The sequence below is a fragment of the Marmota marmota genome, unplaced genomic scaffold (assembly GCF_001458135.2).
Source record: "Marmota marmota marmota unplaced genomic scaffold, marMar, whole genome shotgun sequence".
NCBI classification, from domain to species: Eukaryota; Metazoa; Chordata; class Mammalia; order Rodentia; family Sciuridae; genus Marmota; species Marmota marmota.
This window is the reverse complement of record NW_026000174.1, coordinates 18,501,104-18,520,107: the sequence shown is the minus strand read 5'-3', so window position 1 is coordinate 18,520,107 and position 19,004 is coordinate 18,501,104. Positions and strand designations below refer to the sequence as shown.

The following is a 19,004-nucleotide window of genomic DNA, read 5'->3' as shown; positions in this document are numbered from 1 at the left end:
TAATAATAATAATAATAATTATTATTATTATTATTATTATTATTAATAGTAATAATGGAATGTTATAAATTATGGCAAGGTGGAGTTAGTTTACAAATCCTTTCTCAAAGAGAGCAGTTAATAAACACTAGTTAAATGAGAGGAACTGCTTAAAGAAAAGAAACTTAGCCTAAGCACTAGACAACAGCAGCATGGATACAGGCAAAGCCATGATGTGAGCCACAGCAAGAGAGAAGAAAAAATTGAGTAGAGGGATGAGGAAAGCATTCTATTTCAAAGAAGATGGCAGTCAAGGGTCTGTTTCTGACGTTGTCCTCAGGACTCTCATTGATGACACAGCACATTGAATTTCTCAATTTCCTCCATACACCTACATTTTCTGATAATGCATCTTTTTGCTTCTTTCTTTTATCCAGAATGTTCTCCCCTACTTCTCCATTTGTATAGATCTTGCTATTGTTTCAGGCTACAACAAACATTACTTGGTTAAAATTTTCTTTACCCCTGGGAAGGAAGAGTTTCTTCATACTCCATAAACTCTTTTGTATCCCAACTTGTAGCATTTGTTAAACTGTGCTGTCACTACTGAAAGTTTGTCTCTGCAACAAAGAGTGATGAAGGAGCATTAGGGGCAAGGGGACAAAAGAAGAAGGCAGAGAGAATGAGGTGAACACAGTGGCATGCATTGATAGGAATTTGGCTTGTGTGGGGCTGGCCCTTCTCAATGAGGTCACACTGGAAAGCACTTTCAAGAATTTGCTGGGCTCTGATTCTGTGCTTTCTGATTGAATTGGAGAAACCCAGTTATCACAATTGTTAAAACCCCTCAGTACTTCTTGTGTACAGCCAGAACTGAGAATCACTTCTAGATTCCATGAAATATAAAGGTGTTTGGAAACAAAGGTCACATAAGATTTAACTAGCTCAACAGCTCCAGCTGGGATTGGGGCTCAGTGGTAGAGTGTTTGCCTTGCATGCATGGGGCACTGGGTTTGCTCCATAGCACCAGATAAAAAATAAATAAAAAATGTATGCATCCATCTACAACTAACGAAAATTAAAAATGTATAAATAACCTTGACAGTTCAACATCCCTGGAACAAGGAGTGAGAAAGCATATTTTCTCACTTTATATATGTTGGAACACTCCCAACGAAAATAACATGGCTCTTCTATCATGTTCTTCCTTTATTTCCTCAAGGATAAAAAAAAATCTCCTATTTTTACTCAGAATTTCAGAAAAAGAATGAAGGATAGGATTGCTGAACTGAGAGGGGTGAAAATAAAGGTCTGCTACATCATGTCTTATGCAGAAAAAAAAGCCAAATCCCCATAAAGAATTCACTGTGGATAATAAAGGTGCTGAGACATAGAACTGAACCTGATTTGGGCTTTAAGAATCCCTATCATCTTTCTCTGGCCCTCTACTCAGCAAGTCATTAGAATCATACATTACTGGTGGGACTGAAAATTGGTGCAGCCAATATGGAAAGCAGTATGAAGATTCCTTGGAAAACTGGGAATGGAACCACCATTTGACCCAGCTATCCCACTCCCCGGTTTATACCCAAAGGACTTAAAATCAACATACAGGGAAACAGCCACATCAATGTTTATAGCAGTACAATTCATAATAGCTAAACTGTGGGGCTAACCTACATGCCCTTCAGTAGATGAATGTATTAAAAAAATGTGGCATATATACACAATGGAATTTTACTTAGCAATAAAAGAGAATAAAATCATTGTTGTGTTAAAGATCCAAGTCAATACCAGTAAATGTGGCAATAACTACAATTAAATTTGACTTTTTCAGCAAAAATTTAAGATGATTTCACTACTGTTTGATTTCACTTTTCTGTAAGGAAAATAGACCCATGTTATGCTGTGATGAAGTAGGTCCATTGAAATAATAACAATAAACACAATTATCACCATAGAAAATACAACTTTCAAAGCATTTGTCATCTTTTCTTCACTCCTGAACTCATAGAAAATAAGTTTGTGTCCACACTTCAACATCCTCTATCTTTACAAACTGTGGTCAAGTTTCTTGGTAGTGGGTTTATCCAAGTCAGTTTTGCCATCAAAAGTTGATGAAAGAAAGTCATAATTGTTCTCTAGAGACATGCTATGAAGCAAGTAAATTACATTCTTTTTTGAGTGCAGGTAAGAAGTGATAGTGTTCTGAAATTGACCAAACATGTCTCCAGCTATTTCTACTCATTATGGTGTAATTTAACCTGTTTTCTAGCACTCCCAGTGATTTTTCTTTGTTCATTGAAAGAATAAATATTTACAATCATCATGAAAAGTCATCTTTTTTTGCAACATGAGAATTTGGGAAATAAATATTTCCCAAGACAAAGCCATCTATTACAACTTTAATGCCTTAAACTAGAGGATGGAAATCAAATCTGTATTTCTGAGAACATTATAACCAATTAGTGTATATTCAAACAGTGTTCACACAAACAAAATATCTCTGCGGTATGCTATTAAAAATAACAACTAAAAGATCTGACACTACTTTGTCTGCCTTTTCATGCCCTTTATTACCTAATTTCTGCGTGTTGAAAGAATGAGTTGGATACATTCTGGTCCAAGCAATCTGGGTTTGGTATTTTAAAAAATCAGAATTCTGTAACATATATAGGTGTATAGCCCTAAATACCTAATTCCCTCGATAGCTGTAGGGTTGAACTAAGCCTTTAAACAAAAACCCCATGGGAATATTTAACAGCTTTAGGACACAGATGCTGATGCAGAATCAAGATAATTCATATGGAAGGAGGAAAAGAGAGATTGCTTTTCATCTTTACCGCCTGCATTATACCGCATTAATACATGAATAATTTCTTATGCTTATGTAAGTACATGTGCTTGAGGGTGGCCATGTGTAGATGGAGAGGAATGATAATGAACACAAGATAATTTGAATGAGAATTCATAACTTTCCTATTATTTCAGATTTGTTTCTGCTTAAGTCCTGTTTTAGACAAGAGGAAATAATTTCTTGTATAGAACATTTTAATCACTCACACATATGCATTCATATGTTTCTTATCCATTTATGGTTTCATTAATGTACAGTGCTTAGTATTCACCAAAGCAGAATGTAACTATGAAAAAAAAAACATTAGATAGCATGGACTCTAGTTTTCAAAAAATTTATTTTCAAGTTCGTTTGAGGATGTATATTATGACATCAGAGAAACTCAGAAAAAGTACAGGTACACTTTTTTTTAATGAAACCTGACAAAGTTACCTAAAACATACTTTGGAGAAAGACACATTTTTTAAACGAATGTTGCTGAGAAAACTTGTTATCTACATAGAGAGGAATGAAACTAGACCATTCTGCTCAAATTCAGTTCAAAGTGGATCAAAGACCTAGGAATTAGAACACAAACTATGGAACTCCTAGAAGAAAATGTAGGGTCAAAAAACAAATATATAGGCACAGACAATAACTTTCACAATAGGAGCCCTAAAGCTCAGGAAATAGTCAAATGTTGATTAATTGGATAGCATAAAACAAACCATGCTTGTATAAATATGTCAAAATATACTTTAATGTATAATTAAAATAAAAGCATATAAACAAAATTAAAGACTTTTTCACAGCAAAAGAGAACTTTAGGAATATGAAGAAAGAATTACAGAATGGAAGAAAACCTTTGTGAGCCACTCTTCTGACAGAGGATTAATATTAAGAATAGATGAAGAAGGAAACAAATAAATAAACAAAACCATAAAAAGGAAATAACCCAATTAATAAATGGGGAAATTAAGTAAACAGACACTTTTAAAAAGAAATATAAAAGGTTAATAAATATATGAAAAATATTTAACTCAATAGCAGTTAATAAAATGCAAATCAAAACTACACTGAGATTTAATCTCACACCAGTCATAATGGCAGTCTTCAATAATACTACTAATAATAAATACTGAGAGGAAGTGGATAAAAATGAACACTTTTACATGTAGGTGGGATGGTGATTAGTACAACCATGATGGAAAGCAGTGTAGAGGTTCCTCAAAAGACTAGGCATGAAACTACCATATAACCCATGTATACCAGTCCTCAGTATTTATCCAAAAGAATTAAAGTCATCATACTATAGTGGCACATTCATACCCATGTTTATAACAATACAAACTATAGAACTAGCCAAATGTCCATCAAAAGATGAATCAATAAAGAAGATGTGGTATATATACACAGTAAAGTTTTATCCAGCCATAAAGAAAAATGAAATTATGTCATTTCCAGGAAAATGGATGGAACCAGAGACCATTGTGTTAAATGCAATAAGCCAAACTCAAAAGGTGAAGCTTTGTATGTTTTCTCTCTTATGTGGAATGTAGAGAGGAAAAAGGGAAAGAAATGTGGGTGGTTGGAGATCTCATAAAAATCAAAGGGAGATCAGTAAAGGAAAAGGACCAGATGTGAAAGGTAGGGAAGGAATGGGGTAAGTGCTAAGGAGTGATATTGGCCAAAATATCTTTTTGTATTCTGTGCATGTACATAACAACAAATCCCATTATTATGTAAAACTCTAATACAACAATTAAAAATGTGGTAAGAAACTATACATGTAGTATACATAAAACAAGTGTATATGTACCATGTACCAGTACTTTGTCATTTTTGTTCATTCGGTTCATTTATTTTTTAAATATTTTGAATTATTACTGTACTAAAGTTTGGATTTTTTTGTAATATGTAGCAAGCCTTTAAGTCCTTAATTGAATAGAACTTTTCAGAGATAAAGTTTTATTTTGTATATCAAGATTTACAAGATGATGTGATGTGATACATAACAAAGAGCAAAATAGTGATTATAGTTAAACTGATATCTTACCTCATAGTTGTATTTTGATGGAATAATTGTTTTGTATAGATAATTATATTGAATTTTGTTTATCTATTCAGGAATTTAAATATACTTATAGTGTATTTCCACTTTTTGAGTAATAGTGCTACTACAAACATTCATGAATAAGTTTTTGTTCTGAAATATGATCTCAGTGATGATGGATTTATACACCAGAGTTAAATGTTGGAACCTATCATCATTACAATCACTGAGTGATGGTCTAAATTTTTCACAGATATGGTACAATTTTACATCTCAACAGCAATATATCAACATTTGCTAATTTCTTTCTAGTTTTAGTTATAGCCCTTTTAGTAGGTGTAATGATATGTTATTGTGGTTTTCAACAGAATTTGCCTAATGAAAAACAATATCAAGCATATTTTCAGCTATTTGTTAGTGATTTGCATACCTTCTTAGAGAAATGCATGTTCAAGTCCTTTGTCGCTCAAATGAAGATATGACACATAATAAGACAAATGATAAACTGCTGAATTAATTCCTACCATATTCTTCAAAAGACAAGAATGGAACCACTATGTAATTCAGTTATCCTATTCCTTGGTATTTATCCAAAAGAACTCAATTTAGCACACTGCACTAATATGAGAACATCAATATTTATAGCTGCACAATACACAAAGCCAAGGTATGAAACCAGCTCTCAGTGCCCTTCAGTAGATGAATAGATAAAGAAATTATGGTATGTATGTATGCACAATGGAGTTTTACTCAGTCATAAAGAAGAATGAAATTATGGCATTTGCTGGCAAATAATGGAACACCATGCTAAGTGAAATAAGCCAGGCTCAGAAAGTCAAGGGTCAAATGTTTGCTTTAATATGCAGAAGCTAGAGTAAAATAAGGGGAAAAGTATGTGTGTGGTGGGGGGAATCTAATGAAAACAAAAGGAATATCTGTGGAGTAGAGGTAGGTATTGAGGGCAAAGAGGGCAGCAATGAGAAAAGGAATGAAATTGACCAAATTATGCTAAGCATGTAACTAAATATACAATATGGAAATCTATTTTTGTTTATGTTTATAAATCATCAATTTAAAAACAAATAAATAGAAGGAAGACCAATAGATTATATGAAAGGGGATGTGAGAATGAAGGAGAGAAAGGAAAGAGAAAATATTGGGAATTGAAATGGAGCAAATTACATTCTAGGCATGTGTGATTATGTCAAAATTAACACCATTATAATGTGCAACTATAATGCAGTAATAAAACATTTTTTTAAAGACTAGACACAGAATCACCAATGACACTGCAATACTGCTCCTCAGTAATTATCCAAAAGAATTAAAGTCAGCATACTATAGTGACATATAATGCACACCCATTTTTTAGATGTATATGGACACAATACATATTTTATTTATTTATTTTTATGTTGTGCCAAGGATTGAACCTAGTGTCTCACTTATGCAAAGCAAGTGTTCCATAACTAAGACATAACTTCAGTGTCTATATATGTTTTATATCAGTACAATTCAGAATAGCCAATTTATTTAACCAATCTAGGTGTCTGTCAATAGATGAATGCATAAAGAAAATGTGATAACACACACATATCTCTCTCTCTCTCTCTCTCTCTCTCTCTCTATATATATATATATATATATACACACACACACACACACACACAATGGAGTTTTATTCAGCATTAAAGAAGAACAAAATTATGGCATTTGCAGAAAAATGAATGGAAATTGAGAGAATTATGTTAAGGGAAATAAGCCCGACTCAAATTGTGAAGCATTATATATTTTCTAATATGTGCAAGGTTAGAAAACAATGGGTGAAAAATGGGGTTCTCATGAAATCAGAAGGAAGACATAGAGCTGAGAAAAGGAATTCAGTGGCAGTAGAAGAGAGGAAAAGGGGAAGGATTGGGGAGTGAAAGTGACTAATTTTGTTATATCTGTGTACTATTATGTTACAATTAATCTCATTATTACATGTAATTATAATGCATCAATAAATATTAAAAATAGCTCTTATTTATCAATAATTACATCAAAATAAAAGTACTATACACTCAATTTTAATAGTAAATATTGTCAGATATTTGCAGTAGCCATATTTACTCAACATTGTTTGAACATTCTGATCATGGAAAATACACAACATAATAAATTGCAAATTCTTCACATCTTCCCCTTGGATTTCCTGAAACAAATAGCATCATTATGTTACTCTTGTCATGAGATTTTTGTGGGTAATACAGAGATCTCAAATATTAGCTTCATGTGTGTGAACATCTAGAGCGTTCGGGTCCCTGGGTAAGGGTCGCGAAATAACCAGGACACAGGGGATGCAGAGCCAAGGCAGCAATCGCAACTGCATGCTGAGGTTTATTTGCAAGTTCCTTTTATAAACTTCTTCTAACAAAGCAAGCAATTCTTCAATATCACATTGCCCCCATTGCCCAAATATCATGCCTCAGCGGATACATAGAGCTAGATTCAGATTGTTCCTGTTTGTTTGATAAGTACCCTCCTAAAGTTCTTTGTAGACATTATCTAGTCCCCTGAGGATGCATTTGTTTCTTTAGAATGTACTGTTCCCAGGATAAGTATGCAGGAAGCTTCTTCCTCTTGGCCAAACCATGCAGAACTTGTGACTTACGATAAGGGGAAGAGAACGTTTCCTCCTCCTAACTGAGGTTTGCCTCAGCTGACCTAAATCATAGCCACAGCTCTTGCAAACTGTCAGGCCTGAGGGAGCTAAACTCTGCACACTTAAACCCCAACACATGTGTCTTGTTCAGAAGCTTTAGTTGCTGCCACAGCTTCCCCATGAAAAATGAAAAGATGCTACTGTATTCCTATTATTGACTTTTCATATTTGCAGTCACTGAACACTGCAATGGATAACTATGTGGAGAAAATAAAAAGCATGTCTTCTCCATGTTAGTTGCTCTTGATGTTCAGCCTAAGCAACTTGCATAATGCCTGCCTGAGCTCCTTGTTCTTGAGGGCATACACTATGGGGTTGAGAGCAGGAGGAATAACATTGTGTAGAACATTGAGTAGAACTGGGATGAGGGGAAGTTTCATTCCTCCACTATGAGTGATGGAAATGACAACAATAACAGTGTAGAAGAAAAGAATTAAGATGAGGTGGGAAGTTCAGGTATTTAGGGCCTTGGATGCAGCTTCTTTGGAGTTGAGCTTCAGTACAGACTGAAGAATCAAAGCATATCATATAATAATCAAACCCAGATCATTTCCCATAATCAACCAAGCCAGAAATATCTGATTGATACTATTGATTTTCCTGTCATCACAGGAGAGGCTAGTGACTCCAAGATTGATAAAAAAAACAATGCTCAATTTGATTCTGATAACAGTAATTTTTCTAAGCAGCTAAGATAGGCACTGAAATTGGACTTAGACAGTTTCTCACTGCCATGAACATGGTTGCTTTGATCACAAAAGAGTCAGTAACTATTGATGGATATCTCAGTGGTTGGCAAATGGCTACATACCTATCTATAAAGATGTCTGACTCCATGGCCACAAAACAATGAATGGCATAATCTGAGCAAAGTACTCAGGGAGGCTGATGGCCTTAGCACTGAACCATAAGATGGCCAAATCTTAGGCATGATGTTGGTAGTCAGGCTCATGTCCACCACGGCTAGGATGCCCAGGAAATGTTACATGGGCTTTTGCAGACTTGCCTCTTGGTAGATGATGGTCATGATCTGGATGTTGGCTTCAAGGGCTAAGAGGTAGAGTAATGCTGGGGGTAGTGAGAGCCAGTGCTGCCAGCTATGGATGCCTGGGAATCCCATCAGTATGAACTCAGAGACCTGGAACTGAGAGCTATTGGAATCTCTGAGATCCTGGAACATCCTTTAGTAAGAGGGAAAAAAGCTTAAGATTACACATCTTAACTGTCACTGTGAAAGTATTGGAAATTGTCTGACCCAGGATCATGTTATTAAAGAGAATTTAGTATCTTTCATGTTCTCATCCTTTCACTCACTATTTTTACTTCTTTCTTATGAAAAAAGGAACTCTAATAGGAGATACAATCCATTCATTTATTCTATAAACCATTTTAAAATTCCATAAATCAGGTAATATTTTTTCAATGTTTCTAATTAAAGAACAGACTATTAGAGAAAATCAGGACTGTGTTAAAGATCACTCATGTTGTAGGTCACAATAGTGGCAGAAGATGAAGGTGATCTGATATCACAGTCTGACTGTTAGGTTTGGCTTTGCTAATGAGTTGGTTGCTTTAGAGATCTAAAGTGCAGACACATAAAGGTTTTTTATATATGAAACTTCTGCTGATGGAGGTTATATAATAACTTTTTAAAGTTATGTATTTGAGATATTACGAACTTGTGTGTGTGTATGTGTGTAGATATATATATTTAAACAAACACATTTTTAAGTTATAACTAATGATGGGTGTAATTAAGCTAGACATTTAAATGTGGTTTTAATAGTAAATATTTAGGTGGTATTGGAGTTTGAACCCAGGGCCTCACACACTCTGGGCAATCACGGCAGGAATGAGCTACATTCATAGCTCCTAATAAATAAATTTTTTATGGATACATGTCATGTGTTCACAAATGTATGCACAAGGCTGTGATACATAAAGGTCTCTGCATGATTACACAGTAAAAACACTTGTTTAAACAAGAAACAGACCAGTTTCTCTTATGCCCCGCTGAAAATTGCTTTCTCCTTTCCGTGTCCCCAAAGGTAAGCAAACTCTTAACAGCTAAATGTTAGATAAATTTCATCTTGTATACAAGAATTTTAGTACATATTTGTAAACCCATACAAAATAAATAAAATAGTATAATATACTTATCTCTTATCTTCAACATTGTCACAAATTCCTGAAAAAAAATGAAATCTTTACTTGTTCAAATTTGTCTTAATCAGATTTTTTTTCTCCTGTGGTTAAAAGTACTGATGAGAACAACTTTAGAGTAGGAAAAGTTTATTTGGGGGCTCACAGTCTTGGAGGTCTCAATCCACAGATGGTTGACTCCATTACTGTAGGCTGGGTGGAGACAGAACATCATGGCAGAAGTGTGTGCCAGAGGAAAGTAGCCGGGAACAAGGCACTGGGAAGAGAGAGTGGGGTCCACTCAACAGGAGCAAAATATTTACTTCATAGCCATGTCCCCAGGGATGCACCGCCTCCAGCCACACCCTACCTGCCTACATTTACCACCCAATTATTTCCTATTAGGGATTAATGTACTGATTAGGTTAAGGCTCTCATAACACAATCGTTTTACCTCTAAACTTTCTTGTATTGTCTCATTCATGTGTTTTAGGGGGACACCTCACATCCAAACCATAACTCTCTCTCAATAAATTTGACTTAAAAGTCAACTCTTAACTATTATTTGTTCATGTAACAGAAACAAGTAGAAAAACTAGGGTAACATAGATGCTGTTAGTTGATAAATGGATATACATATCTGAGGTGAACTTTGTGGTATTCTCAAGAGTTTATATCCCCAAACTCTCTCTAAATATCCTATCTATGTCTCTCATCCCACCTTCGTAGTTATAATTTTAATTGGTAATATTGGTTTTAATATAACAAAAATGGATGTCTCATCTTCAATGTATTTTTAAATCTCTGGGTTAAAATTCTAACTGATATCAAGTAATATAGAACTAATAACAAATTAAATTAGACATTTTACAATGCATCTAAAATGCTTTTAATGCCATACTTTTAATACCAATACTTTACATTTCTGCAGGGAAAATGGGCTCACATTATTCTGTGTTAGGTCCACTGAAGTAATAACTCTGAACAGGAGCATCACCACTGGTAAAGTGTTTCTTTGAAAGTACCAAATGTTTATTCTCACTTCAAAACCCATAAATGGTAATTTTATTTCCTCAGTTGATCATACTCAATTTTTGCAACCCAAATTCTTCTGTCCACATGACTGTGGGCTCATTTCAGTCACTTCTGCTAAGATGAGTGAAACATAGTCACGTCTAAGTCTATGTTGAAAAGTTCAGTTTAATTAGATTCTTCTCTGGAGGAACAAAGGAGCACAGGTAGAAACAATAGGGTTATGGCCACTATTAACAACACTTCTCTAGCTATTTCTTCTTATCATGGGTGATTCTGTTACAGAGTGCATGAGAATTACAAACCACCACACATATTGAGCCAAATAGAAAGGGGAGAAAAGTCCTTTAATGAGTATGGCAGACTAACACCACAAAGAATTCCCATTCCCTGAATGTTGGAAGTATAGAGTTAGTTCATAAAGGCAAAAATCACAGGGACAATTCAGCACATATAGGTCAGAAAGACTCCTCCGTTGAGACAGATATTTTGATTACATGAAAAAATTGTTTGATTACACATTTCAGAATCATCTTTGTTCTATATCATGGCCATAGTCAGGGATTCAGAAAGGTCCTACTGCACTGTCAACAGAGATCCAACTGTCAGGGAGCTAAAAAAAAATCCAGTTAAGCAACCATAAAATGGAGTCAGGTCAGAACAAAATGACATTAGTTTGGTTCTTTGCCATATCAACTTATACCTGATTTCCACCATTTCCAATAGTTTCTCTTTGTCTAGGGAAAACAAATATTCATACTCATTATGAAAAGTGGCACTGAATAGAAATCCAAGAATTGTAAAAAGTAAACATTTTCAAAGACATGCAATCTTCCCAATCTTGTCTATTTTTAAACTAGGTGGGTGGAATCAAAACTATATTTCTGAGGTTATAGTTACCAGTTAGGATACATTCAAAGCAGCTCTCACCAATGTATCTACTAATACCAACAAAAAATACTTGGTAAGTAGTACCCCTTTGCATGTCCTTTAACACCTCACTTCTGAATGACAAAACAGAGAGATGGAAACAATCTTATTTAGCTATTCTGGGTCTTATTTAAACAATATCACAATCTACAATGTATCCATGCCTGGTACTCACTGTCTAAATCCTTTGATATCTGTAGAATTAAGCTGAGCCTTTAAAGGAAAATGTATCTTATATATCACAATGAGGACACATTCAAACCATACCATTCTGTTCCTAGTCCTCAAATTCATGTTCTTCTCACAAGCAAACTATATTCACTTTATCCTATTAGTCTCCATCCAGATCAACTTACTTCTACCCAGATCAACTCAAAAGTTTTATCTATATCAGATATGGATAAGACTTGGGGCACAATTAATCACGAGGCAAATTGTACTCCAGCTGTGATTCTGTGAAATCAAACAACTTATGAACTCTCTAATGTATCAGTGGGTCAAGGATAGGATTGACATTCCCCTTACAAAAAGGAGAAAAAGGCATGAAAAAAGGAATAACAGGCCTCAGGTAGGAAAGCTTTTAGTAGTTCTTGTTGAAAGAAAAAGCAGAATATGAAAACTTGTTTCCATATTTTTAAAATATGTACAGCACAATTTCTGAGGGATTTTTCTCTCAACGTGTGCCTCTAGGATTTCTAATTTTGAGTGACAGAAGGCAACTCTGAAAATAATTGGATTGCGAAGCTCTAAAAATTAAATAATACTAAATGATCACTTGATTGATTAGCTACCAGAGGAGAAAAACTTGAAGTTCTTACATCTCTCTGTGTTTGACTTAGGTATTCTGAGCTGTGTTACATAAATGGGAGAGAATATGAAGTTATTGTCTCTCTGACAATATTCAGAGTAGCCTAACTCTCTCAGGGTAACCCTATGAACAGTCTTCAAAAGACTCTTTCCCTTCCTCCGAATCTCACATAAGCAAATACAAATCAGAAATCCACATGAACTTTTAATTTTCTGTCGTATATTTTATTGATGCATGAGCATAGTTTAGTAGCATAGAAGAACACACTTTCCTAAACTGCTTCCTAAAACTGACTTTACCTACAAGCAAGCTAGATACAGGATTAATTTTTCTATTTCACAAAAAAACTAGCAAGTCCTTATATAATATTTCCTATAGAGTATAAGTTTCTTTAAATATGTTACATGTTTAAAAAAACAATCCTGATAACAACCCTCATCAAATTATGTGACATTCTTTTTACATTTTATAAATGCAGAAACAGATGCACACAATATCATGAAACATGTTTCAGATCACAGAATTAGTATATTAGATAAATGAACTTGAAATTCACATGCTCATGATTTCGCATTGATGTTATCTATAAAATTATTGTGGAATAAATCCAAGGCTATTTTACTTCTCTAAATAGATTAAAATCTGTTTGGGCCAAATTTTAGCAGATTTTGGGACCCATTGCATATACTATTTCAATAAAAACAAATTAATTTAAGAGCACATTTCTTATATTGCCAACAAAAGTAATAGTACTACATTTGGGAGGTTACTGGGGATTAAACTGAAGGGTACTTGATCACTGAGCTACATACCCACTCCTATTTTATATTTTATTTAGAGACAGGTTCTCACTGAGATGCTTAGTGCCTCAATTTTTCTGAGGCTGGCTTTGAATACATGAGTCTCCTGCCTCAGCCTTCAGAGCCACTAGGATTACAGGCCTGCACCACTGCTCTCTGTAATAATGTATTTTTAAATTTTTTAAAATTTGTTTTAGTTAGTTATACATGACAGTAGAATGCATTTTTGTACTTTGATATGTCTTACATAAATAGAGTATAATTTCTCACTTTTCTAATTGTACATGTTGTAGAATCACATAAGTCATGCAGTCATATATGTACATAAGGTAATGTTAGATTCATTCTACTACCCTTCCTACCCCATGTCCTCTTCCTTCTTTTCACTCCCCTCTGCCTAATCTAAAGTAACATTCTTCTTCCCTAGTGCACCCCCACCCCCTATTGGCCCCTATTGTGAATTAGCAGCTGCATATCAAACAAAATATTTGGCCTTTGGTTTTTGTGATTGACTTATTTTGTAGCATGATATTCTCACCTTGAGTAATATGGGTATTTTAACAATGGCATTTTAACAATAGCAAGTCTTCTAATTCAGGAATATGGAACATCTTTCCACTATTTTGTGTCATCGTTAATATTTTCAGTTTGATTTTGTTTTCATTGCACAAATCTTTTGCTTACTTGGATAAACTTTTTTCCAGGGATTTCATTCTTCCATATTATTACAAAGAGGTTGTTTTCTTGATTTTCTTTTTGGAGTATTTGTTTAGTGTATAGAAACACAACTGAATTTCTATGTTGCAAAGTTAGGACACACATGTTTCAACAGAAGTTGTATCTAGTCTTTTTAGTTTTGAAACAAATATAAATTAATGTTACAAGTCAGTAAATATGAAAAACAAATACCAAGAGAAAGATATATTAATATACTCAGTGAGAATGTAAGGAATAGATTCAAATCTTTAGAATAATAAAACAGATTTAAGTTGAAACAAAATAACTAATGATAACATCTGTTTTCAAAGAAACATGTATGAAAATGTATGCCAAAACTACTGGGGAGATTAACTAGAGAAGCAGGGGAAATAGGAAATAGGAGTATAGTTGAAGGATTAAGGGAGAAGGAAAAACATCTTGGATTGTCTGAAGAAGAGTGCCCTAAAAGGAGCATGTGGAAAATAGTTCCTGGAGCCTTTCATTGAGGAATAAATAGTTCATAGACAATGCTTCAGACTATGATACTGAACGAGAATAAGTGAAGATAAAATATATTAAACCATGTATATGACATTTATTTTGCACATTTTGCAATAGGATTATAAAGAAAGATTCATGAAATAAGAAGTATAATTTGACTATAGTTAATTGAATTTTGGATAGATAACATATATTCTGATCAGTTGGATAGAAAAATAAATTGCAGATCACTTTCCTGAAGATTTCCTAAATACCCAACACCCACCTTCCTTTGTGTTCTAGTACTTGGAATTTAATCCAGGGTCAGTTTACCACTGAGTACATTCCCAACCCTTTTACTTTTTATTTTGAGATAGGGTCTTGCTAAGTTGATGAGACTGACCTCATACTTGTGTTCCTCCTGCCTCAGCCTCCAGAGTTGCTGGGATTACAGGTGTGTACTACCACACCCACAACCCCTTTTTGAATTTCTTTTTTGTTCTCTCTCTCTAGCTTCTGAATATGAGAGAAAACAGAAATCTGACAAATTATGCTGTTCATGTACAATTATATCACAGTTTATCCATATATATGTATATAATGCACTAATTGAAATTAGTAATAATAATAATAATAGTAGTAGAAGGGAGACAAGAAAAGTAGGACAAGTGATCAGGGAGAGGGAGAAAAAGAGGAAAATAAAGGTACTCAGGAAGGAGATTGGAAAATTATGTTATGTGCATGTACAAATATGACATAATGAATCCCACTGTTATGTAAAATTATAATGCAAAAATAAAAAGTTTAAAATACAGTTTACTATATATTCCTTCATTAATTGGTTTAGTTAACAAGCAATAAACATGAAAATATCCAGTTTCTCACTTCCTTATTTTCTACACAATTGGAAATAAGCTAAAAGAAATGGATTTTGATTGCTTCCCATGTGGTTCCTACCAAATATATATATATATATTTGCATTTACATTTGCTTAAAAACATTACCTCTCTTTCCAGCATGTGCTTTTTAAAGGTGTGCTGGAGGAAACTAAATGTCCAATGATTCTGTTGTGAAATAACTATGTGTGTGGCCAGACTAGGAAAGACCTAGTCAGACTAAAATTATGATTCTAACAAGATGCTGAAAGTCTTCAAACTCAAAATAGTAATGACCTCATTGGGAGTATTCCATCTTCTCCTTCAGTAAGAAGTCACTGAAGAAAGACATTTTTTTAAAACTACAAAAATACAGAAGAAAGATCAGTATACTAGAGGTAGGTAACAAGGGAAGGTAGAGGCTAGGAAAAGAGAAGCACTAGGGATAGAATTAGAGCAAATTACATTTCATAATTGTATAATTATGTCAAAATGAATCTTAATGTGATGTATAACTAAAATCCAATAATTAAAAAAAAAATCAAGGAAGAAATATGTAGTCGGGCATGGTGGTACATGTCTGTAAGCTCAGGAGACAGACTGAAGGACAAGAATCCCAAGTTCAATGCTAGTCTCAGCAACTTAGTGAGATTCTGTCCCCCCAAAATAAAAAGGGGCTAGGGATATGGCTTAGTGGCAAAGTTCAACCCCTACCCCTGCACTCCCCCAAAAGAAAAGAAATATTTAGCACATATTTCCAGAAGAATGTAAGTACTGGCCATCAATCTGGAAATTAATATTTGAAAATAAGACTCAGATCACATTATTCCACTTTGTTTATTTTTCTTTAGGTCTTTTTAAGGGAAACTTGATTTATTTATTAGATAACTTTTTCACAGATATCAGAAAGTGAAATTCAAAGAAAATTGCTGGACATTCCAGTGACATTAAAATTCTCAAGGCAATTTGAAAAATGCACAATTCTACAAGCTCCATCTGTATGTGTATGTGTGGTTAAAACAGATGTATTATCTTACACAGCTAAGGAATTTACCATCTCCTGAAAAAAAAAAAACAGGAAAATTTTAGATATAATTATTTTCTTCTCTTCCCCTTGCACATGCTTATTTATTTATATGTTGTGGGACTTGGTGTCCTTAGAACCTGAAAGGATCCTCATGACACAGTCTTGTATCTGCTTAGTTTTCACCCCATAGACCACAGGGTTCATGGTGGGAGGCAAAAGCAGATAAATATTGGCCATGATGATGTGACAAGATGGAGGAATTGTGTGGCCCCCAAAGCGATGGGAAAAGAAGGAGAAGAAAGCAGGACTGTAGGAGAAGACAATGGCACAGATGTGGGCGGTGCAGGTGCTGAAGGCCTTTTGCCGAGCATCTGCTGAGGAGAGGCTGACCACGGCCCGGAGGATCATGGTGTAGGAGACTGTGATGCACAGGATATCAAAGCCTCCGATAAGGAGGGCTACCATTAAACCATAGATGGCGTTGACCTTGACATTGCCACAGGATAATTTGGCTACAGACATGTGGTCATAGTATGTATGAGGTATGACATTGCCTCTGCAGTAGGGAAGGCGCTTGGTGAGGAAAGTGAAAGGAGTAATGAGCAACACCCCTCTTAGGAAGGTGGCGAGCCCAACCTTCCCAATGACATCATTGGTGAGGATGGCTGAGTAGCGCAGAGGGTAGCAGATGGCCACATAGCGGTCCAGGGCCATAAGCATGAGCACCCCAGACTCCATCCCTGTGAAGGTATGGATGAAGAACATCTGGACCAGGCATTCATCAAATCCAATTTCCTTGAGGTGAAACCAGAAGATGCAGAGAGCTTTAGGGATTGTACTAGAGCACATGACAAGGTCAGTTAGTGAAAGCATAGCCAAGAAGTAGTACATGGGTCTGTGCAGGGAGTCCTCATAGCGGATGAGGTAGAGGAGTCCACAATTCCCAACCACAGCCACAACATACATGGAGCAGAATGGGAAGGAAATCCAGATGTGCATGTCCTCCAGGCCTGGGATCCCATTAAGAATGAATGAAGCTGGGGTCAGATCTGTTTGATTCAAGAACTGCATGATCAAGCTACTATGGTCATGAATCAGCTTAAAGTTATGTGAGTTTTGCTGAAACAGGAAAAATTACAGAAAGCATAGGTTAAGGTTACTGTCTCCCATCAACCACACTTTTTAAAATTATACATTTTAATGATGCTATTCTGCCCATCTACAACTACCAAAGAATTTTTTTAATATAAAAAATAAATAAATAAATCATACTGCTGGGGAAAATAAAAGACTTTGTTAAAGCATACTGCCATCGTTTAATTGCTCAGGATGCATAGTTATATTTTCTTCTCATCATAATCCAAATTTTTTTGAGTGGCCAAGGAACAGCTTTATTTGCTTGTTATTTGTTGTTAGTTTGTTGATTCATTCAGTATATTCTTCTTATGCAGTCTGTTTTTATCACCAACAATGAATCTACATTAATTATTTTAGAGACTGATTCACATTACATAATTCATAACCAAGTATAATAAAGATTTTTTGTTAGACTACCTGATTTAACTGTTAATTATTGTGCACACTCACTGTGAATGTGATCTTAAAGCAGATTGCTTTGATCACCTCACTGATGGCCAAAAAACATAATGACTGATGCCAGACATTATGGTGTGAACCAAGTAATCCTAGCAACACAGGGAGACAGGAGAATCACAAGCCAACCTTCACAATTTAGTGAGGCACTAAGCAAGTTAGTGAGACCTTGTCTCAAATAAAATATAAAAAGGGCTTGGAATGTAGCTCAGTAGTTAAGTGCTCCTAGGTTCAATCCCTAGTACCAAAATAAAATTTAAAATAATGACTGACATTTATTGTTGGTTACCAAGCACTGTTCAAAGCATTCTAGAATTATTAAATGGCATTTCTGAAAGGATCCTAGGATCTAACAAGCCAGTGAAATGCTTGATTTACTCCTCTCACTTTTTATGATGCATGATTTTTGTCCTTTCCCACATCTAGTCTATGTGCATTTCTAAATTTTTTCTCAAATTAAAATTCTACTGATATTAAAAGTTGCTAATGGTGCTTAACATAAATGACTTTATTTAAAACTAATAAATCTATGAATGATAACAGATACTTTCTTTTATTTTTTCTATAAATCTTCATGTATTATGGTCAGGCATTAACCATTGATAATAATTTATTAAAAATACAATCATGGAGCTGGGTTTGACTCAGTGGCAGAGTGCTTGCCTAGCACATGTAAGGCACTGGGTTCGAGCCTTAGCACCACATAACAAATAAAATTAAGGCATACTGTCCATCTACAACTACCAAAGAATTTTTAAAATATAAAATATAAATAAATAAAATGATATTGCTGTGGAAAATTAAAGACTTTGTTAAAGCATACTGCCATCATTTAATTGCTCATGCTGCATAGTTGTATTTTCTTATCATAAACCAACGTCTGGAAGACAGGTGAGATAAATCACAAGGCAACTTCTTTCAAAAACTGTGAAAAAAGTGCAGGTTGTACACAATAATTAGTACACTTTTCAAGGGCATAATTGTAGGCTATGACAAAGTCTTAGAGCTATTCCAGTGTCAAAGGAGCACTTGTGTATCTAACCTA

The 19,004-nt window shown here is 34.7% G+C and overlaps 1 protein-coding gene and 1 pseudogene across 1 annotated transcript; both read right to left on the bottom strand.

Annotated features, from left to right (window-relative positions):
* Positions 1 to 7,805: 7,805 nt before the first annotated feature.
* LOC107157504 lies at positions 7,806 to 10,708 on the bottom strand (annotated as a pseudogene).
* A 5,749-nt stretch (positions 10,709 to 16,457) lies between these two features.
* LOC107133650 (olfactory receptor 52N4) lies at positions 16,458 to 17,467 on the bottom strand. The gene has a single exon (XM_015475913.1). It carries the CDS (start codon positions 17,435 to 17,437, stop codon positions 16,472 to 16,474), a length of 966 nt encoding a protein of 321 aa, XP_015331399.1. The 5' UTR covers positions 17,438 to 17,467; the 3' UTR covers positions 16,458 to 16,471.
* Between the last annotated feature and the right edge of the window lie 1,537 nt (positions 17,468 to 19,004).

What these genes read in the sequence shown, in the direction of transcription:
- LOC107133650 (XM_015475913.1), bottom strand. Translation starts at nt 17,437, where the DNA reads ATGCAGTTCTTGAATCAAACAGATCTGACCCCAGCTTCATTCATTCTT.